The 26,910-nt window shown below is 46.5% G+C and overlaps 2 protein-coding genes across 6 annotated transcripts; one reads left to right on the top strand and one right to left on the bottom strand.

Annotated features, from left to right (window-relative positions):
* Positions 1–279: 279 nt before the first annotated feature.
* On the top strand, positions 280–5,033 carry LOC148639169 (kelch-like protein 23). 5 transcript variants are annotated; one of them, XR_015930780.1, is made up of 4 exons: positions 280–1,320; positions 2,653–3,064; positions 3,692–4,056; positions 4,698–5,033. XR_015930780.1 is itself a non-coding variant. In XM_088621834.1 (4 exons), exons 1-4 carry the CDS (start codon positions 336–338, stop codon positions 4,761–4,763), a joined length of 1,749 nt encoding a protein of 582 aa, XP_088477960.1. In that variant the 5' UTR covers positions 280–335; the 3' UTR covers positions 4,764–5,033. The 5 variants fall into 5 exon arrangements, 4 of the variants coding, with proteins under 4 accessions (XP_088477960.1, XP_088477962.1, XP_088477961.1 ...); XM_088621834.1 differs by having other exon boundaries at positions 3,692–3,977; XM_088621836.1 differs by having other exon boundaries at positions 280–1,167; positions 3,692–3,977.
* Positions 5,025–26,389, bottom strand: cers4a (ceramide synthase 4a). Its single transcript, XM_088621840.1, has 11 exons — positions 25,763–26,389; positions 23,471–23,716; positions 18,738–18,855; positions 16,194–16,312; positions 15,399–15,456; positions 14,912–14,962; positions 12,439–12,531; positions 11,047–11,175; positions 9,432–9,538; positions 8,808–8,964; positions 5,025–8,169 (listed from the first exon to the last, which is right to left on the bottom strand). The coding sequence occupies exons 2-11, from the start codon at positions 23,641–23,643 to the stop codon at positions 7,960–7,962; spliced, it is 1,215 nt and encodes a 404-aa protein (XP_088477966.1). The 5' UTR covers positions 23,644–23,716; positions 25,763–26,389; the 3' UTR covers positions 5,025–7,959.
* Between the last annotated feature and the right edge of the window lie 521 nt (positions 26,390–26,910).

Raw genomic sequence — 26,910 nt, forward strand, 5'->3', positions numbered from 1 at the left:
TAGTTCTGCATGTCAGATGGAAGCCCCTTTCTTTTCTTGTCTGTGTTTGACAGGAAAGCACAGCAACGCTTACTGCTGTGCCACCGTGCTGCCCTCCGCGGTTCATGTTAATACAGGGTTCTGAATATTTCGAAGTCACCCGGAGAGCTTGTTTCATACTCCAAGGCCCTCCAGGTCTGGTGTGGGTTATATTTAGATGTTGTTTATCAAATAAAGCAGCTCCCCTGCAAGGCTGGTCAGCTGCCTGCCGGGGAAGTGGAGAAGATATAAATAATCCTCAGCAATGTATGCGTGTGTGACACCGAGGGAGAGCAGGGAGCAAGGTGGACAGCGCGATGACGGCCTGCGGTCAGCAGGAGCAAGAGGCCTGTGGCCTGAGCTCGCCCGCTGTTGCCCAGCAGGAAGTGGGCAGCGTGAGCCCTGCAAGTACGTGTGCGGTCCAGGAACCGGGGGAAGAGGCGGAGCCCGACACAGTGCTGCAAGTAGGATCCGAGGTCTTCCGGGTGGACCGGCAACAGCTCGCAGGCGTGAGCCCTTATTTTCGGGCCCTGTTCTACGGTGGGGGTCGAGAGAGCACGGAGGAACGAATCGAGATCCGGGGGGTGGGTTTGGCCGAGTTTCGAGCCCTCATGGGTTTTGTACAGACCTCCAGGCTGCCTCTGGACAGGCAGAACGTGCTGGGGATCCTGGAGACGGCCGACTTCCTGCAGCTGGAGAAGGCTAGAATGCTGTGCTGTAAGTTCCTGGAGCGGGAGCTCCATCTGAGTAACTGCCTGGGCATGATGGCTTACGCCTGGCAGCTTGGGTGTCTGGAGCTGTATCGGGCAGCCCGGGGCGTAGCTCTCACCCACCTGCCGGCCCTGGCGTGCGAGGAGGACTTCCTGTACCTCTCCAAGGAGAGCGTCGCCGACCTGCTGTCCAGCGACGACCTCTTCCTGCCCCGGGAGGACCTGGCGTTCGAGGTGATCCTGCGCTGGGCCACGGTCGACCCCAGCCGCGAGGCCGACTTCCTGGAGCTGGCGGGGCACGTGCGCCCCGAGTGCCTGACCCTCTCCTACCTCGGCGAGCTGCTGGCCAACGTCAAGGGCTCGGACCCCAGGGCCCGGCTCATCTGCAAGCTGGACGCCCAGCCCCCTCCCAGGTGGACGGCTCTCGGCTCTGCGCCCCGTAAGAGGGCTCGGGAGACGCTCTTTGTGCTGGGGGGCCCCCATGACCGTGGCAAGCAAGCGCTGTACCAGTTCCATCCCCGTAGTGGCATGTGGCAGCCCTGTGCCCCCCTGCAGCGCAAGAACCTCACCCAGTACGCTGTGGGCGCTGTAGGTAATGGCCTTTGGTGCAGAACTGGTGAAGGGTTGGATGAGAGGCAGGGCGGCATGGTGGCTCTGTGTGTTGACCATTGCTGCTTTGCAGCGCTGGGGCCCTCTGAGTTCAATGTCCGTTCTGATCGTGGGGTGTTGTCAGCATGTATGTTCTCCTCGTATTTGCATGGGCTACCTCCCACAGCCCAAAGCCATACAGTACTGGTAGGTTAATTGGCATCTGGTGTGTGTCTGTGCGTCTGCCCTGTGATGGACTGGTGTCCTGTCCAGTGTGTATCCTGCCTTGTGCCCGTTGCTTGCCAGGCTAGGCCCTGGCTCCCTCAAAACCCCGTATTATTAGGAAAAAGGATGAAATAGAGCCCCGTATTCATAGTCTTGGTGTTGTTGCAGACGCAGCCCCTCCCCACCAAGTATGATGATTGGCTGAAAGGGAGGCTGTTGTTGCTTGTGGCTGTGCAGCTGACTTTGCAAATTCCAGCAAGCATCCAGTGATTTGCTCGAATAAGAAAGAAAGTATGACGTGAAAGTCTTTAAACGGTCCTGAAACAGCCGCTCAGTGCCTTCTTGTTTGGATTCACAGAGGTGGTCAGCAAATCTAGAGCTTGATATGAATGATGTCTCTATGGCAGTTTTTTTTAATTTGGGAAAATATGTATTGTAATTATAGGTTTTGGTCTGAACTGTGTGCTATTTAACCTAAAAAAAATCTTAAGATTATTCTTGTGTTAAAGATGCAAAGACTAATGCAGAATATATATTGTAGTGCTACCTCCACTTGCCAGCAGCCGTATCACCCTGCAGCTCACAAGTGGTCGCCCACTGAAGCCCAGCAGATGTGAGCCTGGCCAGTACCTGGATGGGAGACCTCCTGGGAAAAACTAAGACTGCTGCTGGAAGAGGTGTTAGTAGGGCCAGCAGGGGGCGCTCACCCTGCAGACTATGTGGATCTTAATGCTCCAGTATAGTGATGGGGACACTAACCGAGGTCCTGACTCTCTCTGGTCAATAAAAATCCCAGGGTGTTTCTCGAAAAGAGTAGGGGTGTTACCCCAGGGTCCTGGCCAAATTTCCCCCTGGCCTTTACCAATTATGGCCTCCTAATAATCCCCATCTCTGAACTGGCCTCATCACTCTGCTCTCCTCCCCCACTGAGGGCTGGTGTGTGGGGAGCGGACTGGCGCACTCTGGCTGCCATTGCATCATCAGGTAGGGCTTCACACTGGTGGTGGTGGAGGGGAGTCCCCATCGGCAGATGAGTGGAATGCTATATAATTGTAAGAAATTATCAATTACTTGTGCCTGCGCTTGTGGTTGTTTTCTTCCTGTCCTGCAGGGGGCAGTGTGGTGGTGACGGGGGGCTACTTCCTTGATGAGGTGGTGTGGTACAGTGTGGACTGGGTGCACGTGTTCCTCTGCGCCGAGGGCCGCTGGGTGGAGGGCCCCCCGCTGCTGAAGTCCCGGCACAGCCACTGCGCCGTGGGGCGGGTGGAGGAGCTGTTCGTCCTGGGGGGCAGCATGGACGCGGGGCCGGTGGCGGATGTGGAGAGGCTGCTGATGGGGGAGCCCAGCTGGCAGAGCTGCAGCCCCATGGTGCGGGCAGTGGAGAGGGCGGCGGCGGTCAGCATGGGCCCCTGTATCTATGTGGCCTGTGGCCTGGATGAGAATGGAGACGTGTACAGTGGCATCCAGAGGTACCATGTGCTGACTGACCAGTGGGATGTGGTCTCCTACTCACCCCTGCCAAGGTATGCCATGCCCCATGAGCCAGGGTGGCATTGACGCTTTTAGCCCCAAAACACCTTGTTCATTTCCAGCTACGGACACATGAGTTCTGCTCTTTTCACATTATGCTTTTCCTTCTTCGGGCAGAAACAAAAGGGGCTTCTTTAATCAAGGAGAGAGGGGGGAAAAAAACCCTACCTCATTTATTTTAAACTGTGGCTTAAAAACAAGCTTGTGTCTTTTACAAATATCCTGCCTACCCTGGCGACTAGTCTGCAACAAAATAGCATTGCCCTCAGAGCTATTGCCTGATTACTCTTCCAGATGCAGTGCTGCCCATAAAGTGGTTCTAGCTGACTGCAAAAAGAAAATGGTGCATTGTTCTCTCTGCACACACTAACCACTTACCCAATGCTTCATAATGTTTGGATGATTTGGAAATATTTTTTTAAAAGACTTAAAGTGCTCTTAATAGGTCCTGGGCTTTGATTTCAGTTGTACTGTAATGTACTGTATAAAATGACTGCTGTTTAACAAATACAAAGGAAATCAAGTCTAGAAATGAGCATAGTGAGACAACACCTTGCAGTCCATTTTACCTGTAATGACTGTTGCAGCAATTCATCATTAGTGAGGACGTGTTTTCCCAGGTACGATCTGTTGGCCACGGTACTCAACGGCGCCCTCTACCTGTTCGGAGGGAAGGCGCTGCGGCTGGACGTGGAGACGGACGAGTGGACAGTTCTGGAGGAGGTCTGCCTGGACAGGAAGTTCTACACGGGCTGCTCGGCGGTCAGCGGGCAGGTGTACCTGCTGGGGGAGCGGAGGGGGAACCGGGCCCTGCCCAACATGGTGCTGCTGGACCCCTACACGGACACCTGCATGGAAATCGAGGACGCCCTGCCGTGCCCTCTGCCCATCCACGGCTGTGTCACTGTGAGAGTCACCGTCTGACAAGAGCAGGGACAAGGGGACTTGACGTCCATTACAGGTGTCCATTTCAGCGGCCAGTGAGGTCAGTCAAGCCGGTCCAGTAGTTCAAGACAAAGTCTTGGCACCAGAAGTCTCTTAGTTGAACCTCAGACTCGGACACTGACCTTCTGTATGTTACCGGATATCTGCATTCAGATAAGATGCATTGTCAAATGCTGAGTGCTTGTGCAGAAGATAATGTATACTTCACCCCTTAGTTTTCTGAAGTCTATTATTTTTACTAGTTCTATCCTAAATAGTCAGTGTTTATCAGTCAAAGTTTATTTATCAAATGCACAACAATACAGCATGCAGCAGTAGTTGCTGGCAATGAAATGTCTTTTCTACGAGCTCACCGTAGCTAAAATCATTTGGACTTCAGTTGGAGTCAGGGAGGCTAAAATGCCTCCTACTAAGTATTGTGTTGGCTTCAGAACGTCCTGTGCTCTGGAGACTCACTCAGGTGCAACACTTTGCATTTAAACACAAATAGCTTTTGGTTTCTTACTACACCACCAGAGAAGGTTGCTACATGTGAAGAGCTACACAGCTGTGTGAGTCTTTGACACCTCAGACACAGACAGGAGTTCTGATTTACTGTATGCGTCGTGAGCACCTGACAATTTACTCAAAGCCTCCAGTTGTTTTCTACTCTGATCACAACTTCGATTCTATTGAATACAGATTCCTTGGGGTGAGAAGAAACCAAGCTTTTCATCTGATGGTGAATGTAGAATGAAACAAATTTAATTCACGCAGATCAAAATCTTTCCACCTGGATCACAAAGCAAGGGATACAGTACTTGAGCAGCCAATAAGAAGGGACAAAACAAAATGGACTGAAATTACAGCTGTTCCTCCACAAAGAAGGGATCACTGATTAAAAAGGGCAGTACAATGAAAACATTGGCACAGCAGTGTATAAATATGAGTCTGGTTGAGGACAGACTGTTCATGAAACACTTCAACATAGGGCTGTATAACCTAATCAGAAATAAAAGCACACAAAGATTGATTAAATGTCTTTATTAATATTAAGATGGTCACGAAGGCAACGTATATGCAGTGCTACAAACACAGATGAACGTGTATACGGCTTAGTTCCATCTGCACAGCTGACAGGCTGACTCGTATGTTATTGGCAGAATAAGAGTTCTCCCAGAGCCCTTGTATTAATAAATACGTAGTACATTTTGTACCATTTTCTTTCAGTCATACACATGTTTATGTGATTTTCAAAGTATCCTGGAAATGTATGGCAGGTTAACTTTTATGGAAACTGTTTTCTCAGTTCTGTGCAATCGCACTTACAGTTTCAAACAAATAATGAAAAGATAAAATATGCGACATATTAAATACGAAAGGCTAATAGCCATACTAATGGCAATAAATGAGGGACTGGTTCAGACCAATTGTAGATCAGCACTGAACTGTAGGCATATCAATGCCATTCTCCTGGGTCAAAAACATAGTCATTTCAGTCTCCCATATACTGTACATGCAATAATTTAAATTCACTTACGGAAACGCTCAGGTACTGAGGTCTGCAAGCATAGTAAAATCGACTCTGACCTATATCTGATATTTTGTGAAAGAAGATCGCTAATTAGCCCCTGCACAACTGGAACTCATTAAAGACGAACGGCAGTTCCAATTTCTTGTATTGGTTATTATATATCGGTAACAAAATCTGACAGTATCACAAAATTTGACCAATTTCGAATTCATCACAAAATCATGAACTTTATGAAAGTCCTGTACAGTAGTCATGTGGTTGCAAACCTCTGGCTTCGCCACAGGCAAGAACGAGAGTTCGCGAGAATTGTGACGTGAAGCGTCCCTTCCTGCTCACTAGTCCCTGTGATGACTAATACAGTACAGGTTGTGCAGCAGACATTTCACTGCAGAGATGTTCCAACGTGATCTGCATGCAGAGTTAACAAGTAGTATTTGTTGGCAAAACTGTCTGGAAGTCAAGAGCAGTATTTCTATTGGATTAAAAACGGTGTATTCACAAGCCTGCTTGTTTACAATGTAATAGGGCTGCTTCACCTCACCGAAGTTTTGTAGCCTTGTTCTTAATCACAATCACTGCAATATGGTGCTTTGCCTACCTGGAAATTTTGTCTATTTTTTAGTGTAAATTGGAGGTTTTACACATTGCTGCGTACATTTAACTTTCATTCCGGTATGAAATGCGCTCATTAATGCTGATTCTTTCTAACCCTGACATATAAAAATAGCGTTGCAGTTCCCTCAAAAGATTCTGAGTTGATATAAAAAAAAAACAATGATATCCTACTGTTGTCCCTGCTCTAAAATGAGAAAAATGTTCTAGGAAATAAGGGAAAAACATTCTTTTGTAAAATAGTGCTCACGTAGTTTGAGGTCCTCTATGTTCTCTTCAAGGCCACATCAGCTAGCGGAATCTGAAATGCTGGGAAAATAAGAAATTAAATGATCTGCTAGAATGAGGGAAGGGACAGTCCAACAACGTTTGTATGCAAAAATCCATTTTAAAACGTTTTTTTTTGTGTGTGCAATGTCCCTGGACCTCAAAGTTATCACAGATTTGTGAGGGGTTGCCAGAGGTCATGAATGTGCTTCTATACTTGGTCGCAACAACAAAGCATGTTTCATTACTAGAGAAGAGAGGTTAAAATATCTGTTGTTTGCATCTGTGGTTTGCTAGGCTATGTCGTCTATGAATTCAGCATAGTACCCCAGTCCTCAATGAAGTAACACTGCTTCATATTGGCAGGGGACAGTGGTGATGCAATATGCCTGGAACTTCACTAGGGGGAGTGGGGTATGACCTGATCAGCCCTGAAGTGATATTGGATCACACAGGAGGAAAAAAACAAGATGAGCTATTTGAGTTTTGTTCTAAGAGCATGTCCATTAATAGAGCTATACAAATCATCTATGTTTACCTCATTTGATGAAGTTCTGAAATAGCTCTCAGCCATTTAAAAAAGGTCATCTACTCATGAACCCCAAACACACACTGAGCCTTGAGCTAAACCAATTGCCTAATTAAAGACGTTAGATTGATCCCTAAAATGAAATCAACTTGAAAGTCATTTTCTAAATGTTATAAAAAGGTGGTGGAAACAACAGACTATTATACCTCTACTTTTACCATGAGGTAGCCTTACACATGTTTGCAAACTTTATATTTTCTTCTAATATTAAATAGAAAGCTTTTCTGTGTTCAAAGATGATGGACTTCACAGATGTGTTCACAGGCATGTAAAAATAACCTACTTAGAAAATCTTTTAGAACACAAGCAGTATAAATATACAGATTTATCTTTTTAGTCATATTAATCAGCACATAGTACACTGTCTTTTCCTTCAGTCATTGTTGACTACTTCATCTATGAAACTCCTTTCAGGTATTCACAGTCTTAGCTGTGTTCATGGTTTCTAATTTGTTCAGCTGCCAAAAACTTTTTTTTTCACATCTTTCATTAATCTTTTTTAAACAAAATACAAAACTTAACAAAACGGCCACCTAAACCCAACAATAACCTAAACCCAACCCAAACAATGCAAAAATCTTCTGTATTGAGTGCTTTCTAAAGAAAAACAGAAAACAATCAGCCAGTATGGTCTTTGAATCCTTGTTGAACCTTCCTTATATGATATCAGAGATGACCTCCGTTAGTAAAGAACTGCCAGGAAACCTACAATTTCTGTTAGTATATCAGACTAAATAATCTGAAATTATGAACAGACCACCTCATGTGCATGTATAAGGAGAACAACAGGGTAAAATCCTTTTTAAAAAAACAAAATCAGCTAAAATACCCATTTGTCTAAAGAATTTCAAAATCGGCTAAAATACCCATTTGTCTAATTACAGAATTTCAAAATCAGCTAAAATACCCATTTGTCTAATTACACAATAGGTTCAGCCTCCCACCAGGTGAGGGCCTCAGCGCTATCGGGCTTTAGGCATTCTGCTGGCTGGGCTGCTCCTCTGATTGGTCAGGTTGTTGAGGACACAGCTGTCGGCCAGCGCTGTCAGCTTGGAGTCGAGGGCGCCCCTCCTCTCCTCCCACCACCTCTCGTCCCCCTCCGGCGCCCCTCCTTCCTCGCGGCCGTCGTCGCCACTCTCCTCCTCCTCATCGCTGCGCTCGTCTCGTTCCACCTGCGGGACAGGAGTCCTCTTACTCGAAGGCCATCCCCCGCGCTCCATAGTATCCTCATCGCCAGTATCCTATCGCCCCTTCAGCCCTTGTAAAGCTAGCGTTTGTGAAGCGGGTTTGGCGAGCTAGCATGTTCTCTCATGATAAGAAACAGGGTGCACAATATCCTCCCTGTCTGGAAATAACAGGTTTGCTGGATAGGAAACACTCCCCCCTTCCAGAGATCTCGGAGGATGAGCAGGACTGGGAGTACTGGGAGGGGAGGCGCCCAAGCACACCCAGTCTGCTGCTGTAAAGAGGTTTGTTGCAGGACATCCCGACTCAGAATTCCCTGTGCAAACACTAAGAGGTGCCACTCTATAGATGAGCTGTTCAATCAAGGCCACTTCAATCAGCTTTGGGCCTGCTCAGTTTGCTCGATTGTCATATAACTATTTAAAACATCCCGCTTAATCAATAGAATTTTGCACCTGCCCACCTGAGCTGCTGTTGCAGGGTAGCAGCTGGCTGTGCATCACCCAGGTGAAGGCTTGGGATTCGTGGAAATCAATCAGGTCTATAAATGCAGTCTGGGCTGCGCACGTGGTTAACAACAGGGTTCTTGTGCAATGCCAAGCTAGATCAGGGTGGCGGTGCCCACCTTGCCGAGGAAGACGAACTTGTAGACCATGCGCAGGATGAGCCAGGCCCAGAAGACGTGGAGCGCCTGCAGCACCAGCAGGAGGAAGTTGAAGAAGTAGTAGCCGAAGAAAGGCTGGAAGACCTCCATGGACAGGAAGAGAGTAGTGTGGATCACTCTAAGAACAGAAGGGAAGACAGTCTGCTTATTCATGTAGCCATGAACAGCATGATTAGGAACAGCAGCCTATAGCAACTTACAGAGGTTACCATTACACAAATACGGGTGCCAGTTTATAGCCTTGGGGTCTTCTGGAGGAATCTGGGTACAGTACCTTGCCTTAGGATAAAGCAGTTATGTCTCTACATTGGCTTTAAACCAACAGTCCAGAGATCTGACCATTGCTCTACACTAGAAATAATATCTTCAAACATACACAGAGCACAGAATGCACACTTGTAAACCATGTGCAGTGTTCAGTGCTTTAATGGTTTACTAGGAGTACAGGTATCAGTTTCGAAGTGTTGTTCTGCATATGCCGAAGCAAAAGCAGCATTTAGGATAGCGGGTTTTGTGCATAGATGCTGAAAGGGCACCGCATTCCTGAAGGTGATGAGGGGATGCTCTAAAATCGTAAGTACTAACTTGCAGGGGAACACCACAAGTCGAGAGACCAGAAATACCACCGCAAAAATGACAAACAGGGTGTCGCAGGTCTTTTTCCAGTTTGCGTAGTTAAACATCTTGGCGGACTGCGGAGAAAGCAGATACAGAGCAGAGTCACTACCACGATGCACCCCAACAACAAAAGCAGACGATGAAATCACACCGAGTGAAAGAGGGCAGCAGGTTCAGACAAATTCTCCCAGAGGATCTACCCTCTGTCAGATTGTCTTCCAGCAACTGAGGGCAGCAGCTCATTACCCACAGCTTTATAGGGAATGTGGACCAGAGAAGGGCTGTCATTTTGTCTGAACCTGTTGCCATCTTACAAGCGGTATAAGTAAGTACTATAGGAATATCAGTCTGATACTATGTTGCTTATACTGATACTGATCCACAATTAAGAGAGAGCAGAGCAAACAAGCAGGCCATTATTGGGGCCACTACTATGTTTGTAGAAGTGATTTGATGGAGTTTATTAGATCATTAGTAGCAACCCACCATGCAAGTTGGGCCAAATGTCAACCAGTCAAATGCACACATTGTTAAACAATACCAGCTATTGCCAAACCACCCAGATGACATTTAGCATTTACTGGTTCCAGCACAACATGTGTCCCCCAGGACACAGAAGTCATCTGGCTCAGATGAACTCACACCTGTTGTTATGAATGATTTATTGGCTTGCAGGGGAAAGGACAATTGTAGCTCTGTGGTAGCTTCAGTTATACCAATCAGTGAAATGCTACTGTTTTTTGGTTGTTTCCTTGTACTTTTAAATGAAGTACGAGTTGATCAGAATTCAGTTCACACAGCGATGTCTTTATGTGATCTAGATATAGAAGCAGTTGCTAAGTGGATCCAGCAGGGCGTTTACAAAGTTGGATATAGCCCAAGCCAAAAATGAATAATCACAATGAAAGCTTAAAATAACACCTTTCACAAGTCCAAAGAACCCTAATTAAAATGGAATTATAGAAGCAAAATAAATTAGATTCTGTTCAGAGCTTAAACACACTGAGGGAAACACTACTGAAGCAACGACAGCTAATTACCTAAGGAGCTGCTACAAGGGTAACGACGAGGTAGAAGTTCGGTTCAGTGTATTGGTCATACGCACAAGTGCAATGAATGTTTGAGATCATGCATTAGGAACCTGATGCTTAAGCAATGCTGAGTATTACTAAGCATTAATTAATTAATGCTTAACGGGAGCAGAAGGCAAGGTTAAGGTTAATTCTCCATCAAACCTGTGATAAAAACATCGTTCATCATTTTTGTCTGGGTAATGACGTGCTTGGGCTGACTTAACACATTAACCACACCAATATGCATTTATATAAAAGAGAGTGAGCACAGAGGTGACAAGAGTATGCAGACTGCTTACCAGTTTGGCAGGACCCCATTTAAACCGAAACGAAAAAAAGGATAAGAACTTTCTGCAGAGGGCAGGGAAAGTAAATAAGAGGAGTTAATCACCAGAAAAAGTGCCCGAGACCAGTGACCCCCCCTGCCCCCCCCATTCACCAGCCTGTACTGCTCTTCATTTCCGTTCTGAACTGGGAGCAGTTGGCTGAAAGCGCGAGGCTGGGCTCACCTCCAGGAGGAAGTCGGAGGAGTCGTGGACCAGCATCACCAGAGCGCCTACGCGGATGTAGTTGGCGCAGTAGGAGAAGCTGATCAGGAAGATGGTCGCGATGTGGTGGATTACCTGCTCCTTAAAATCCTGGAAGAACAGAGAAAACAGCCCACCTGTAACTCGAGGCTCTCAAGACGAGGACAAGGTTAACCGCAGTGGGTGAGGTCCACAGTGCCGGCTTCTCTTGTTGAGGGTTTGAAAACTTTGAGTATTCCAAGCCATCGTACACTTTGTAACAGCTTTTATTTTTAAAAGTAGATGCATAAGCATTTAGGCAACTTTGATCTAAATCTAAATGCATATAAAGTGTGTTAATTACTATTCCCTCTCCGAATGAAGGGAATGGGGGGTTTGAGCATGACTTTGGCACACATACAGCAAGTCTGTGCCTTGGCTGTGCAGGTGGCACACAGGGATTGAAACTTCCTTCGGGAGGAAGGCAGCATGGTCAGAGTGAGCCGCCCCATTGCGCCCTATTACTGCAGTCCCTGCAGGGCTTAGGAGCCACACCAGCTGACTGACTGATTATCGGATTCGCACGCTCTTCCTGGCCACAGGTGTTACAGACCAGGAAGACAAGGGAAGGTCCCCCATCTCGCCACCGGGCGAAACCCAGCCTGCTCTGCTGCTGCGATGGATGACAGCTCCAGTACTGCAGTCGCAGTGCTCCCCCAGGTATTGATTCTACCCCATGAGCAGTATGATCCTTTGCAGAGGTCTCCAGCTGTTGACTATATAAACCCTCCTGGTGAAACCTGAGCACCTGAGCATCTGCTGGGACCAGGAGCTGCACACCTGTGTTCCAAGGAAGACTGGGTCTGTGCAGGGAACTGCCAGTAGGTGGCACTGTTTCACTGGCCCGGAGATTCCAAACCAACAGCCCAGTTAAGTAAAGATAAGATCACTTTATTGGCCACATGCAATTTCTCGTATTAGGAATTTGTCTTTCTGCATACCCCAACTTGCTCTCCATGAGACACACAGACAGGGAGCGAAGCTTGGGTTCAGAGCGAAGGTTCAGCCATTTATACGGCGCCCCTGGAGCAGTTGGGGTTAAGGGCCTTGCTCAGGGGCCCACCGGAGTAGGATTCCTCTGCCGGCTGCGGGATACGAACCGGCAACCTTCCAGCCACAGGCGCAGATCCTGAGCCACAGGGCCACCGCTCCGCCGCCCCGGAGCTGTAAATCTACGGCCTTGGGAATCACACTTCAGTGAAGGGGTGGCCACTGTGCTAGAGGAGACAATGGTCGTTATGAGGCGAGAGTGCGTCTCGCGCTCAACAGGAGGGGCACCAGTAGTGTTTGGCGAAGATCACATGTAGGGGGTGGGGGATAAGGGAGGCAACTTACTTTCCTTTTGACATCCACAGAGATGCAGAGGAGTAGAGACCAGTAGAAGCCCAGCTCAATCATGTAGTACCAGTAATGGCAATTCAGCAAGGGCTGCAGAGCGAGAGAGAGAGGTCAAAGGGCTGAGTGAACTGCCAGCTGGAGGGAACACATAATCAGAAAAGGGAGAATTATTTTTGTACACAACACAACAGAGGAATTCATTAAATCCTTGCATATTCGGATTTCTGCTGTGAAGAAATTGTGCATGGGTGTCTGTCTGCACTAGAGCTGTAGCCTCACCATACCCATTGGGTCCTGGATGGTACTGAAGAGAAATAAACTCCCTGACCTCTTTATTCTTGAGCAGAGAAGACCCGATACGCAGATTTAAGCTCTTCCAAGGCACTGACAAAGTCAATCTTCAAAAGACAGCCTGAAAAACTCACCAGGGGTCACTAGTGAAAGTGCATTTACAACTGAAAACAGGAGCAAAGGCTTTGTGGGGTGTCTGGAACAAGATACCTGGGCCATGTGGTGGAATCTGAACCCTTGCGGGCTTTCAAGACACAGCTGGATGAGATCCTGGGATCAATTAACAACCAACTCCCAGAGTTGTAATCTGTGCTTATGTTCTTTTAATTTCAGAATGGAGAGAAAAACTGCCTCTGTCAGTTGTCCATGCCTAGACTGTATCCGTCCTCTGTAATGCAGTCACAGTGAAAAGGCTGTGCTGATGTTTAGGACAGACGCTATATTGTTGGGGTTGTCACAGAATGAGACCCCAGCCCTGCCCCTCAAGCCCATAGGAAACAGAAACACTCCATTTCCTCTTGAAGTGGAATTCTGCTCAGGTCACCCACAAATAATCTTTTATTTGGGGTGGGCAGCGAGGCAGGGTAAGGGCTAAGGACGTGGGTGCAGGAAGACAGCTGGAAAAGGACAAAATAAATGCTCACGAAATCAAGAAAATAATCAGAGACAGAGGAGCCAAGGGCAAGATTTCACCTACACTCACTTGCTGTAGCGAATGCTAGAGACCACAGACAGTTAAAATGCTCAAATGAGAAGCAAACAGATTTTCAGCATTACATGTCTGCACTAAAAGCAGGAATGAGTGCTGCAGTGCCAGTTTTTTATATTGGTTATATCTTCTAAAGGTCATTCTTTATCTGTGTGCATTAGTATTAGAAGCGTAACTGCGTGTCTCTCAATGGGCTTATACCAGGGTTCAGGACTGAGGAAGTCTCTGTGGGTTATTTCTGGCTGGTTTCAGGATTAGTGCAAACTCCTGCGTCACCTTCCTGACAATGAGGACACGCAGGAAATAAAAGCCAGTGTACAGCACTAGATCCCTGTGCATCTACAGTCTCTTCCATTTTTTTAGCAAAAAAACAACAATCGTAGAAAAATTAATTGTGTGACAAGATGACAAACCATTTCAAACAATAAATATCTTTATCAGGGTGGACCTGCAACAAGCATGCAAATAAAAACCACTTACAGCTCCTATATTAAAGAAGATCTCCAATAATACTCTAGACCTCAGTCTATATTAGTTCTTTCACCCCCCTAAGCGGAAAAGGGCTCGGAAGAACCCCTGGCCTGAAAAACTTTTCTTTGATGAGCAATTAAATTCCAAATCCAAGCACCAGCAAACACGAGCCATGAATTCAATTTAGCTTAATTTAAAAGAGCCTGACGCAGCTCTGCTTCCCTGTAGTATAAAATCTTATGGGGCCTGTCTTTGATTCTCAGAGCTCAAGGCTGTTTATTAAAAAGGGTGAGTTAATCGGGCTTGTTTTTCAAAGCCCTGAGACATCGGAACATGCCCAAGCTTTTGTCAGGCTGAACAAAGGGAGGAAGTTCTCTGACCCTTTTACTGTTAAAATGTCACAGACATAAGCTTTTCATGAAAAAGGAAAACGCTCCTTAAAAAGGGAAACTTCATGTTTCATGTTTGACTACAAATAGACATACATGATTTTATCTTTTCCCTACATCAAGTTGGAATTGTGGTTTGCATCTGGAACAGGGTGTTGCCCTTAGAATAAACATCGACCACCCCAGCCACTGATGCAACTTTAGAATCAAGTCATCTTGTCCCAAATTGCTTTTGCTACATGATATACAATTTGAAATCACATTCTATCCAGCTAGAAAATGAACTGGAAATTGACATTTAAGCAGGTATTCCAAGCCTTTCTACTTCTGTGGTCTTACAGCCAATGAGAAGGAGTTGGCTTTAACCCGTTAAAAATCCTGGGTGTGAACTGCCCTCACCTCACGCTAGGCAATAGATCTCCTAAGAGATGAAGTGATCTGTTAAGGTGAAAAAGGCACGGTCAAGTAGATATCACTTTCATTAAGACAGATTCAGAAACAAGTGCCTGAGTCCATGGTGCTACAGTCATGAGGAACTTGCCACAAGAGGTCTAGTTCAGAAAACACTCAAGCTGACTCTTGGAAAGGCAGAAAACTCAATTTCACTCACTTGTTGGGGGTAACCAATCCAACAGTGTGTCTGATCCCAAAACCAGGGTTTCTAGAAGATGGACAAACAAGAATTAGAACCGAATCTGGTTTTCCTTTGTAAAACATGTCTGCAGGATAAACAAGTGGTTTGTTGCACTGGCAGGCAGGAGCTGTGTGGATGTAGGGAGCCAATCACTGCATTTAGGCAATTTCTTAATATTGGGGAGTGAAAACAAGTTTGAGAAGAGGAAACTGCTCAGCTTAAATTTAGTATCTTAAAACATGCTGTATTTTCTGCATTTCTACTGCTTGTCTTTGTATTACATTTTTAATATCTATACCACTTCCCTATTGCAGGTAATGAATGATGTTCCAAACAATATTTCTGCTTCCTGTGTCGGAGAGCCGAGTCCAGGCAGTGTAGGTTACTCTGTCTACCTGCAGGGGGCACCACACACTGATTTGGTGCCTGACTGGAGAGGGGTTCACCAGTTTCCAGCACTCACATCTATCAGAACCGCCAGGCCTGCCCCAAACGCGAGCAGGTAGAAGGTGAATCTCCAGCTGGGGAAGAAACAGATGATGTTTGCTTAGCGGAAAAGGTGGAGACTTTGCAGAAGACCTTACTGTGGCTTCAACCATCACCCAGATTCGCCAGAGGGACCACTGGCTAAGGTATAGAGACCGCTGTGGAAAACGTGTTCTTCCCCCCCTCATAGTTTGAGGAGCTGCGATTTCACTTTCAACACTATATTCTATTACCCAAAATGTGGAACCGTATTGTTCCCTAAAAGCTGCATGGTGCTCACAAGTAAAAGACGCTCATGTTGCAGTAGTCTTCAAGGTATAAGCGCTATATTCAGCAGCTGTAATGCCATCAGTTCACGTCTACTTATGGTCTAGCTTGAGCCGTTTTGAAATCAAAGTTCTGAATGTGCGATTGTGAAGGACAGAAACGTCCTCAGAGAGAATGTAGTTTGTTTCACTTCTGACACAGAATCCTGCACTGTTGCAGAAAAGTTCATTATTTGTGTACAAGACACACATGTTATGTTTATAAACAGTAGCTGGGTATATGTAAACCGACAATTTTGTTACACCAGACTTTTAAAAATATTTTTACCACCATGGATAGACAAACCGTAAACTGTATAGCTGTCACTTTGGCCAGGGCAGACTTGAAAAATGAAACTTCCAAGTTAAAAGTTAAAAGCTGCTTGCTCAGGGTGTGATGGACAATGGGTAATTCCAGATTTTTGTTCCAGACCCAAAAAATTAAAGGGCAAGGCAAGAGCACTCACCACGCCTCACAGAACTTCTTGGTGTTGCTGGGCCGGTCTTGGTTTCTACGGCGACGGAACCAGGCCTCGATGTGCCGCTGGGGGAGGTCACACTGCTTGGCCAGGCTGGTCAGGTCACTCTGAGCAAAGAAGAAGCTGGTTGAAGGCTTTGCCCACAGCTGAGGGGACACAGGCACCCCGACACAAAAACAAAGCTTGGGATAATGAATGCATTCCAGACAGAAAGATATTTTTAATACACACAGCAACTTCTGGAGGCCTAAAGTTTAAATGTATGCTAAACTATTTTTGATTCACGCACATTTACTGTATGAGTGTCTGTTTCATTTTTAATAAACAACAGACACATTTGAAATGATAGTCCATGTACAGTAAGTGTAAGATGATCCCGTCTCATCAAACTGCCAGGCCGTTACCCTAAACCAGACAAATGACAATAGATTAGAACCCTAAAGCCTTCAGAAGAGAAGTCAGAGTCAAATAACAATCTGAATTCCTTTCGCTTTTCAGCCTGTTTTTTTTTTTCCTCTACAGGCTTTATTTACCAAAGACTCTTGTCTTGGAGGAACTAGGATTGATAACACCAGCAAATGGTACAAGCATGTATCTAACATTACTGCAAGAGCTTGATCCCTGTTTTAATTCATTGCTCTTTCAATCCGCTCGCACCTTTAATTCCCCGATCCCCGTGTAACATATACTACTATCCACTCGAGCTCATTTTACAAAAGAGGTTCTTTGGTTACCAAACAGCCATTGTGCGTTTTGTGACCTCTAATTACTCGGAGAGCTTGCCAGTTTGCACCGCCACTGGAAAAGGTGAGGATGTTGTATAAGAGTTATAGGGTAAAATGGGACTATACGTGCTATTCAAAATCCCTAACCCCCACGTTAAGTTGTGAGTCGATTTGTTGTGAGTTCCTACACCTGGCCTCTCTTCACACCCACTGTTTTAGTATGAGGTGCTCACTGGACCTTGAATGCCCCCACACCGGTAAAGGGACAATTTGAAGTAATCAGCCAAACCTAAACTTCATGTCTGTGGGAGTAAAGAGCGGCCTAAAACGCGCACAAACGCTAACTCCACACAAGACTCAGGCATCCCAGCATGGAGTTGAACCTGGAACCACTTAGCTGTTCCACACTACAATCACGCCACGATGTAATTTTAAAATCTACTAAATGCTTCGGTAGAATAAAGAGGCAATTTAGATGAAAAGTCAAATTGGAATCCGATGACCAAAGCACTCCCTACTGCTTCCCTGTAATAAATCTGATTTACTGACCGATGGGTGCCAAATGTTTCATTGTTTCTCACCAGCTTGCAGACACCCCTCCAGTCCTCCCTTTCCATTTATGCGTGTTATCCTTGAACACAGGCCACTGAATCAACAAGGCAGGAATTAAAAAAACACCAGGGAATGGAGGCAAACTATCTAATGGGAAGAGTGTAATTCCCAATAGCAGATCTGCAGAAAGTTCAGGAGACATCTAGGTAGTAGGGAAAAAAACAAAAGAGCTTTCATCGAGACCTGAACAGCAACAGTATTCAACACCATTTAAGAAAATCAATATTGATTCAAACAACAATATAGCTGTAGTTACTGTTCTGGACTCCAGACCAAGATAATTCACTTCAATTATTCCCAGCAAATGCTCTCTTGTGTACATCATTCTCGGGGTCATCACTGCAAATGAGAATTTGTTCTCAATTGCCTTACTTGGCAAAGTATAGAAATGAAGCTGCTTTAGCCCGGACAGACGCTATCAGGAGCAGCAGCAGGGAAATGCGAGGTTTGCAAATGAGCTGTAATGCTGCAAACCCCAAAAACAATACCTGTACTCACGCAGCTGTGCATGCTGAAGGCTCACGGAGGAACTGACAGACATGTGCACTGGTTTAAGTTACAACCCCGCACGGAAAACTAGCTCTAGACAAGCTCCGGAGGCTGAAACCAACAGACACGTCACTTTTTCAGTTCGACAACTGCCTCGGTGCTTGTGGTTAAAGTGCTGCAGACTCCATTCTTACACTTCACAACACGAAAACCGACATAAACCGAAGAGTGAGCGAGATAACGAGGACAACGCCAAATCCTCCCATCACAGGCTCAACAAATGGCTTGTTCTCGGTAGAGAGAAATTCATTCAAGGCGTAAAAAAAAAGCAATCAGAAAACAATGCCTCCTTCTGAGCCAAGCTCAGAACCCAACGTTCTAGGAAAAAGAGCTTTTCAAATAAAATGGTGAGGGACGGGGTGTTTGAGAGGTTTAAAAAGTAGCTAGAGAAGAATTTAAGAGTCAGTTAGGGGAAGGTTAGGGACTGTGTCAGCTCCATGTTCTTCTGTTTTGCATGAAAAAAAATATGAAAGCGATAAAGTCATTACAGACAGCTGTACCAGGTTTCCAAAGAAGAAAAAAGTACATTCAGGAAACCATGTACCATGAGCATTTCTGTCATCCAGAAAAACATGCTTACAAAAAAGCACAGGGCCTTTACATTCAACACACCTTTACTTTCTACCTTCAGACTTTCAGGACTGACCTGGGACGGTTGGCGTTTCTGCTGCTTATAAAAGCCCTCCAGGCCAGGAATCGGAGACACTGGAACCCGGATCTTGTCCTTCACTCCCAGCGCTCTGCTCAGAGGAAAAGCCACTAGCCTGAGGAAGGAGGAAATAAACAGTCTCAGGCTCGTTTGTGCCCTTAAGAAACCTATATAATAGTTTAAAATAGCCATGACAAGAACAGGCAGTGTAGTGCAGTGAAGCTCGCCACTGTCTTGTAAACTGATTCTGTTATATCAAGCCTGAAGTGCTTGCCTAATAAGCCTCCAGGCTCTTTCAAGTCCCACTGTGAACTGAATGCATTCAGCCCTGTATCGCAGGCCTTGGCAAAGGCCTTGGTTAAGCCAGTCTACAGGAAGGCCACAGCTGTAACATAACCCACATGGATGTCAGTCATAAAACAATCTAAGTTACAGGTGGGTGGTCTTGCAATGGTGGTCTTATTGTCCAGCTCAGTAAAAGTTGGATTAAATAGCTCATCTGGGAGCTATTAGCTAATTGGTCTAAGAATCTCATCCAGCCATTTACTGGAAGAGCCGGGATATTGGCTTTGACGGCATGGCTAATATTAAATTATTATTAATCATCATCATCCTTACATTTATATAACGCTAGGTAGATTGTTCCAAATACTCACCACTCTTTGTACAAAGAAGGGGGCCCTGTACATAGTTTTAAATCCACTTCCTCTTAGTTTTTGATTTGTGTTTCCTGGTGCGTGTTTTACTGTTGATTCAGAAGACATTTAATAGGGGTTAATTTTGTCTGTACCTTTGAAGATCCTGGGTCACATGGATCCCAGTACTCACTTTGGACCTTTAGTCTCCAACTACTAAAGATGGGCATCGCATGAAGACAAAGGGGTTGAGGATGAGCGTTTGGGTCCGGTACTGTTCTGAAAAAGGTGCTGAATGAGCAGTGGAAAGGGAGCAATACCTCTGTTTCACATCCATCTGTTGGATGGGAAAGAGATTTCCGATGCAATAGGGCCGCCTCACCTCACCAGATGTTTTGTTGCCTCGTTTTGAAAAGCAATGACAGCAATCTGGCACTGCACATACCTGGAAGTGTTGTCTATTTTGTGATGTTTTACACGTTACTGTGTACATTTGACTTTCAGTAGGATTTCAAATGCACTCATCAATGCTAATTCTGTCTATCCCTGAAATATCAAAACAGCCTTTGCGTTCCCCTTCAACACAACACCACAATGCCCACCCCTCAGTCAGAGCAATGATAATCACCTACGGTAGCTCCCACTCTCCGCATTCGGCATTTGACCATTTCCCAGAACAAGCAACCTTGGGCCGTTGTGTCTCCCGGAACTTTCCACCCGCTGGGCTCCTGCACGCAGATTTCTCACACCATGCCTAGCAAGGAGGGTTTTTAAAGACGGGACAATTTGCCCCATTCGGAGACCTGAGCTGTCCCATGCACCATGCAATGGGTGTGTGCAGGAGGCAACAGCAGAAGCAGAGCTGCAGCACGTGTGCTTGGCAGCCCTACGGAACTCAATCCTGGGTGCAGCCAAGCACAATAATCAGCCCCAGAGAGTGTCTGACGAGAAGATGGGAGACCGTGAACAGAAAAGGCTCCGGTTACAGGAGACACCCAGGCAGCTGCTCCTGTCCTATCTGTTTGTGCAGGACTGCGGCTCTCCCAGTGGGCACCCACCTCGCACCTGCTGTCTCTACAGCTACACGGCAACACGGCTCTAACCTCACACGCTGACAGCCTGTGGTTCACAGGCCCCGGTGGGTGGTAACAATTCATCCCAAGGTCAGTTTTCTCGGGATCAAGGCCAGGGCATCAACTTAAAGGGGGAACTGCAACACCAATTTTTTTATTTCAGAGTTAGAATCAGCATTGATGAGTGCATTTCTAACCGCAAGAAAAGTAAAATGTACACAGTAGTAATAATAATAATAATAATTGCTTACACTTATATAGTGCTTTTCTGGACACTCCACTCAAACCACTTTAGAGGTAATGGGGATCCCCTCCACCACCACCAGTGTGCAGCCCCACCTGGGTGATGCGACGGCAGCCATAGTGCGCCAGAACGCTCACCACACACCAGCTATCAGTGGGGAGGAGAGCAGAGTAATGAAGCCAATTCATAAAGCAACTTGTAAAACCTCCAATTTACATCACAAATAGATTAAATTTCCAGTTATGTGCAGCACCTTATTTTGCAATTCAACACGAGGCACCAAAACTTCCCAGTGATGTGAAGCGGCTCTATTACCCTATTATCAGGCTTGTAAATACATCTCTTTTAATCCAATTGAAATATCGCTCTAGAAATATTTAGAAGTTGTAAACCTTCTAAATTGGAAGTTTTGCCGACAAATACTATTTGTTAACTCTGTTTGCAAATCATGTTGGAACATTTCTACAGTGAAATGTCTTCTGCACAACCTGTACTTATGCGCTAATACATCACATTACATCAGTCGTTGCAGTGACTAGTGAGCAGGAAGGGCCTCTTCAGGTCACAGTTTGCACAAACTCCCACTCTCGCCCATAGTGAGAACAACACTTTACCACAACTTGGCAACTAACGGCACTTTCACAAAGCTCACGAGTTCTTGCTTAGCTCGAAAGTTGTAAAATTTGTCTAGAACATCAGTTAATTTATTTTGTTTCCAAGATTTAATAACCGATCTGAGCAGTTGGGACTACATTTCCCCTTTGAACAGCTCTGTCCAGGTGAACAACTGCACAGCGCTGCTGTAGCTATGGGTCAGCTGCTAATTCAGACGCACAGTGATAGTTCTCTGAGCAGGTCACCTCCAGTCGGGGAAGTGTTGTGAATGTCTGTGCAGCAAAAGGATCTGTGGGGAGGATCTCTGCTGCAGGCATGGTGTACAGAGAAACGTTAGGAGGGCACAACAGAGCAGAAGACATTAAACTGATTCTTGATCAGCTTTATTTCTGCTGCATGAGCCAGTTCACTGGCTTGTCTACTGGCAGGGCACTGGAACACTCCCACACCCTCTCTCTGTCTGAGGACGTCCCTCTTGTTATGTAAACGCGAGAGAGGAGAAATACGCAAATCCAAGCAGGGACCTTTGCATCGGGTTTCAGACCTCCCTCTGCTTGTTTCTCTTATCCTGTGGCAATTTCTTTACCTCCCCACCCCCGCCCCCCCAGTCACTCAGGTTCCTCTTTTGTGTCGTGTTTGCTTGGCTGGTGGCCCGTAACCATGCTAGGAGGAGACGTCTGCCTCAAACCACTGGGAAGAGCCAAGCGAAGGACATACAAGCTCAGAAAACGCAACATGGTGCCGGTCTCCTGGTTCAGCTGAGATCTGCGTTTCAGAAAAGGTCATTCATCCATCCTTTTTCTATCCGATGCATCCAGGACATGACTGCGGGGAAGCCGTAGATCGTCCCAATAAGCAATGGACACAAGGAAGACACACCCGGGACAGGATGTCAGTCCATCGCAGGGTACACACAGACACACTCACACCATGGCCAGTCTTCCCAGATGCCAATTAATCTACCTGCATGTCTTTGGACTGTGGGAGGAAACCAAAGCATCCTGAGGAAGTGCACATGAACATAGGGAGAACATGCAAACCCCACACAGACAGCACCCCAGGACAGGAACCCAGGGCCCCAGTGCTGTGAGGGCAGCAATGCTCACCACTGTGTCCCCGTGCTGCAAGCCGTATATTTTTTTACACAAAAACACTGCAGGGGTTCTAATGCATTTGCCAACAGTGATCAAACAATCTTAAGCCTTGCAGCTCCAGTCCCCACTCGTTCATACTAACCTGCAAAGGAGACCAATTTGAGAGAGCTGAGAGGATCAGGCAACCTCAAACCACTGCACCACTGTGCTGCCCCATAGGCAAAGCAGTTATCACCTGTCTCGACTGCTATCATTCTATTCCCCAACTTGCAGCCTTCGTTCTCCTGCTGCACCCCAGAACTCTGGAACTCTATCCCCAGGGATACAAGAGAGTCACCTTCCCTGCGCAATTTCAAATCAAGACTCAAAACCTTCTTTTTTTAGAAGGGCCATTACTTAACTGTGCTTAAGTAAACAATTCGTCAATTGTTCTGCAGGCCCCTCTGCTCCTACCGTAGTTCAGTGCAGTTTATTTGTCCTATGCACAAGTGCAGTGCAATGCTTATTTGCATGTCTGCTCCAGCACAAAGACATTAAAGGAATCCCCCCCAAAACAAACACAGACCAGCAGCAGCAACAACAAAGTGAAATACCATACCACTTAAATAAAAGAAAGTCAGACACGCAGTGTGAGGGAAAAAAACACATCAGTGTGAGCCAGTGGTATGGGTGTAGTGCAGTAATCTGACAGCTTGTGGGAAGAAACTGTATTCTGTACCTCCTTGTACTACCCCCTCTCATTGGTAGATTCATTGCATGTTTTTCATGTATTTTTCTTTTCTTTTGTTGTTGTACTGTAAAGCACTTTGAGATGCCACTCTTAAAGGCACGATATAAAAGTTTATTATTAATAATATTGTATATTAATAATAATTATATATTATTAATAATAAACTTTTATATAGCACCTTTAAGAGTTTAGATAATACATTATTATTATTATTAATACAAACTTGTTCTGAACTGGTACAGACTTTACAATGATGTGGCAGCAATGCCACCCTCCTCACGCTGAGCTCAGGGGGGGTCGACTCTAGGAATGACCCCCCCACCCCACGCCCCCGCTTACCTCTCGAAGACGACGCGCAGTCCGATGAACCCCAGGGCCAGCGGCAGGCTCAGGAGGAGGTCCAGGGGAAGGGGGTAGCGCACCCCCTCGCTCATCTCCATGTCCCTCCAGGTGATGCCGGGGGGCAGCCAGTACTCGTGACGCCATAGCCACTGGTCCAACAGCGCCTCCATCCTGCGGCAGGGCACCCGATCACAGCTGCCCGGCCCACGGCTTGCATCAGAGGGACAGGGATACTCGAGCAGCCTGGAAGTAGGAAGGACTGCCTCTGGCTCGGCTCACAATGCTGGCTGCCACAGGTGACACGCCATGCACCCCCCTCACCCCCCCCCCCCCAGACAGCCGATAGTCAAAATGTGCCCTCGAGCGCAACAGAAAGAAAAGCAGCTCTAGTGCATCGCCTACGACACATTCCAGGGATACCTAACTGGACTGGGAAGAGAGGGAGTGTAGAGGGGATTGATACTGTAGCTCTCAGGAATACAGAACACCGAAATTCTTCAGCTGTATTTACTGCAGCAGCTGCAGAGGCAAATTAGCTGGGTCCGTGTGGACAGACACCTTCCTCCTATCACACAGCAACCTGATAGCGTGCATCATGGGGCAAATCATACTGGGTTTATTTCTAGGACTGCAAGAGGTCCTTGTTCATGCTGGATTGGTTTTTACCTAGTGCTGTTCCATACCAAATATCGCTTCCTCCTCTGCCTGCTTTAGGAGGGCTCAGACTTCCATTCCAGTGTCAACACTGGTCTCATCACACTCCCGGGGAAGACAATGGGGGTGGAGGTGGCAGCGTTCCTTTCTGAGATGCACAGTTGAAATGAGAATTGAAATTCTCCATATTGGTCAATTCCGGCCCCGGAGGGCCGATTATAATCTTTTGAAGTCATTTTACCCATGGTGCAAAGCTCTCAACGCTCTCCACCCCATATCGCAGTCAAAGAAAAATAGACCTGCCCAGCATGCTATCTCCGAAAGTTTTCTAACTGTATCAACGCTGTATTTTCTTAAGGTGAAAAGGGGATAAGACCCATATTTGGTCATCTTCCAGCTTCTCTGGCCTGACCTCTGACGTCCCCTGGCGACAGTTTCGTCACCCAAGAATGCTTGCCTCTGCTCTCTTTCTGGGGTATCGTCTTTAAAGCAACGTATCCCCCCCTGCCCACCCGAGAAGCATCACGAAAGAATGAGCGTCCGTCTCCTGCGGTGCTCAGCTAAGCGGGCCAGTCAGGCAAAAAGGCACCACTTCCGGCTCATTTGACGCTCTCCTACTGTGTCGACAAATATGACACATCTTTCACTGGGTGTCCAGACGCGCCCCTTTCTGTAGCGTGCCCACCCCCAGGTGATTCAAAACGCTCCCCTCGTTTCTCGGTTAAACCGGGAGACACTCGCCCATCCCACCGGCGCAGGTCTGTCGTTCGCATCTGCACCTCACAGAGGAAAACGGTGTGAGGGAGGGAGACAAGTGCACCACGTCCGACATGTCCAGCTCCATTCGGGGAAGCAGAACACTGCCAGATGAACCACAGGGGACAGCTTCAGCTATCACTGGGCTCTCTATCGAACGCAGAGATTAATAGTAAAAATGCACGAATTCGCAGTAGGTGGATAATTAAACGACACATGCTACTATACTCTCAAGTAAGTAGAGCATCTTCAGTAGACCTGGAGACTAAAATCGTGTATTTTACACTACCCCAGCCACACTCAGCAATGTCTAGTTCACAAGTCAAAGTAAAAAAATAAAACAAGAGATTGTACCTGTCATCATAGCTTAGTTAATATATCCAAGAGCTACCTTTTAAGATTACTGTCAGGGAGGCTAATATTGAGACTTTTCCCCCCCAATATTTGTTTTAATAAGGTCGGAAACAATGTTCAGAATAAGAGTCGTTTTGTTATTTTACGACACTGAAAACATTCCGGTATTTTCATAACATAATTTGACTAGATTCACTTGTGAAACCGTGAAAAACGTAAACCCTCCTTAGGTTACATCTTTGTGATCAAATAGGCATAAACAGTACCCCCAAAACTGGGTTATTTTTTTCACCCCACAAAAAAAAGAAGTATCTTTCCTTTGGTATTTGTGCAACAAACGCTCCCCGTTCACCCATTTGAAATTGTCTGAAGTTAAAGCGCCTTTCTTTCGAATATTTCTCACGTTTAAACTCCCGCGGAGCCGTTTTCAATTATACGAGATGAAAGGAGGGAAGGAGAAACGCTTAAAGATGCATTATTTTGTCTTTTTTTGCGTGGGGAAAAAAAAATCAAGTTTCCGCTAACCTGCGCTGTCCTCCGTGCGGGCGGTCAGGCGGCTTCGCGGGAAGAGCCCGAGCGACGCCGGTCGACTCCGGCTCTCTCCCCCCTCCCTCCTCCGGTCCCGCGCTACCCTCCAAACGGGAAGAAGACACCACCTCCCTCTCTCCATAAACACACCTCCCCTGACCCCCTGGCAACACAATCTCCAGGAGCAGAGGAAAAGCAGAAGCCGACCGCTGACCCCCTCCAGGAAACAAAGTTCCTGGAGGCGAGCCGCAGCGGTGCGCTTCAGGGCTGCAGACACAGCCAGATTAAACTCTCTTCCTGTGTCATAAAAGGGCTAAACTCGTCCGTTACGCCTAGTTATTCCAGGTGGTGAGTTTTATGAATGGTAAGAATTTAACACAGAGCAGGTGTAGTTATTTTTTAGCAGCGCGCTGTGAGGGTCCGAGCGCCAGTGATAATGCACTTCATTTTACGGCACCGATTTACGAATATGCAGCTACGCAATATAAACACATAACTCGGAAAAGGGACGTTTTTTGTTGTCCCGTTTTCTTATGGCTGCCGTCGCATCATCCAGGTGGGGCTGCACACTGGTGGTGGTGGAGGGAATCCCCATTACCTGTAAAGCGCTTTGAGTGGAGTGTCCAGAAAAGCGCTACATAAATGTAAGCAATTATATTAAGCAGCATTACGACTCAACGAGCCCAGTTATAGAGACTGAGTGCAGGGAGGTACGAGACGAGAGCATAGATGTCGATGATCGAGTAGCAATTATAAGGGCACACAGCCACGTCGGGCCCCTCGCAGCTTGTCTCGTGCTCAATTTAGCATTTTATCAATTGACGACCGTGTTTTATTATCATCATATTTGGGGGGGGATTTAATTTTTTGTGCGCAGTTCAATTTCCTATGTGCGCTGATTTCATAACCTGTGTGCGCGACGGAACACTGCTCAATACGGACACTTGCCCTGAGAAACACTCGCATTGGGGGATTGTCTACAGGACGCGATACGGCCTTCCCAATTTCCGCTGTTCCAATCACTCCTGTGTATGGGGCATGTATCCAGACTGCACGGCTGACAGCCCCGATGCTATCTTCGGATACAGTAGTGAAAATGGACTATATCGGCTAGCGCGGGGGGCGTTTCTGTTTCATTGCGTTTA

This window comes from Lepisosteus platostomus, chromosome 27 (assembly GCF_059453375.1).
Source record: "Lepisosteus platostomus isolate fLepPlt1 chromosome 27, fLepPlt1.hap1, whole genome shotgun sequence".
NCBI classification, from domain to species: domain Eukaryota; kingdom Metazoa; phylum Chordata; class Actinopteri; order Semionotiformes; family Lepisosteidae; genus Lepisosteus; species Lepisosteus platostomus.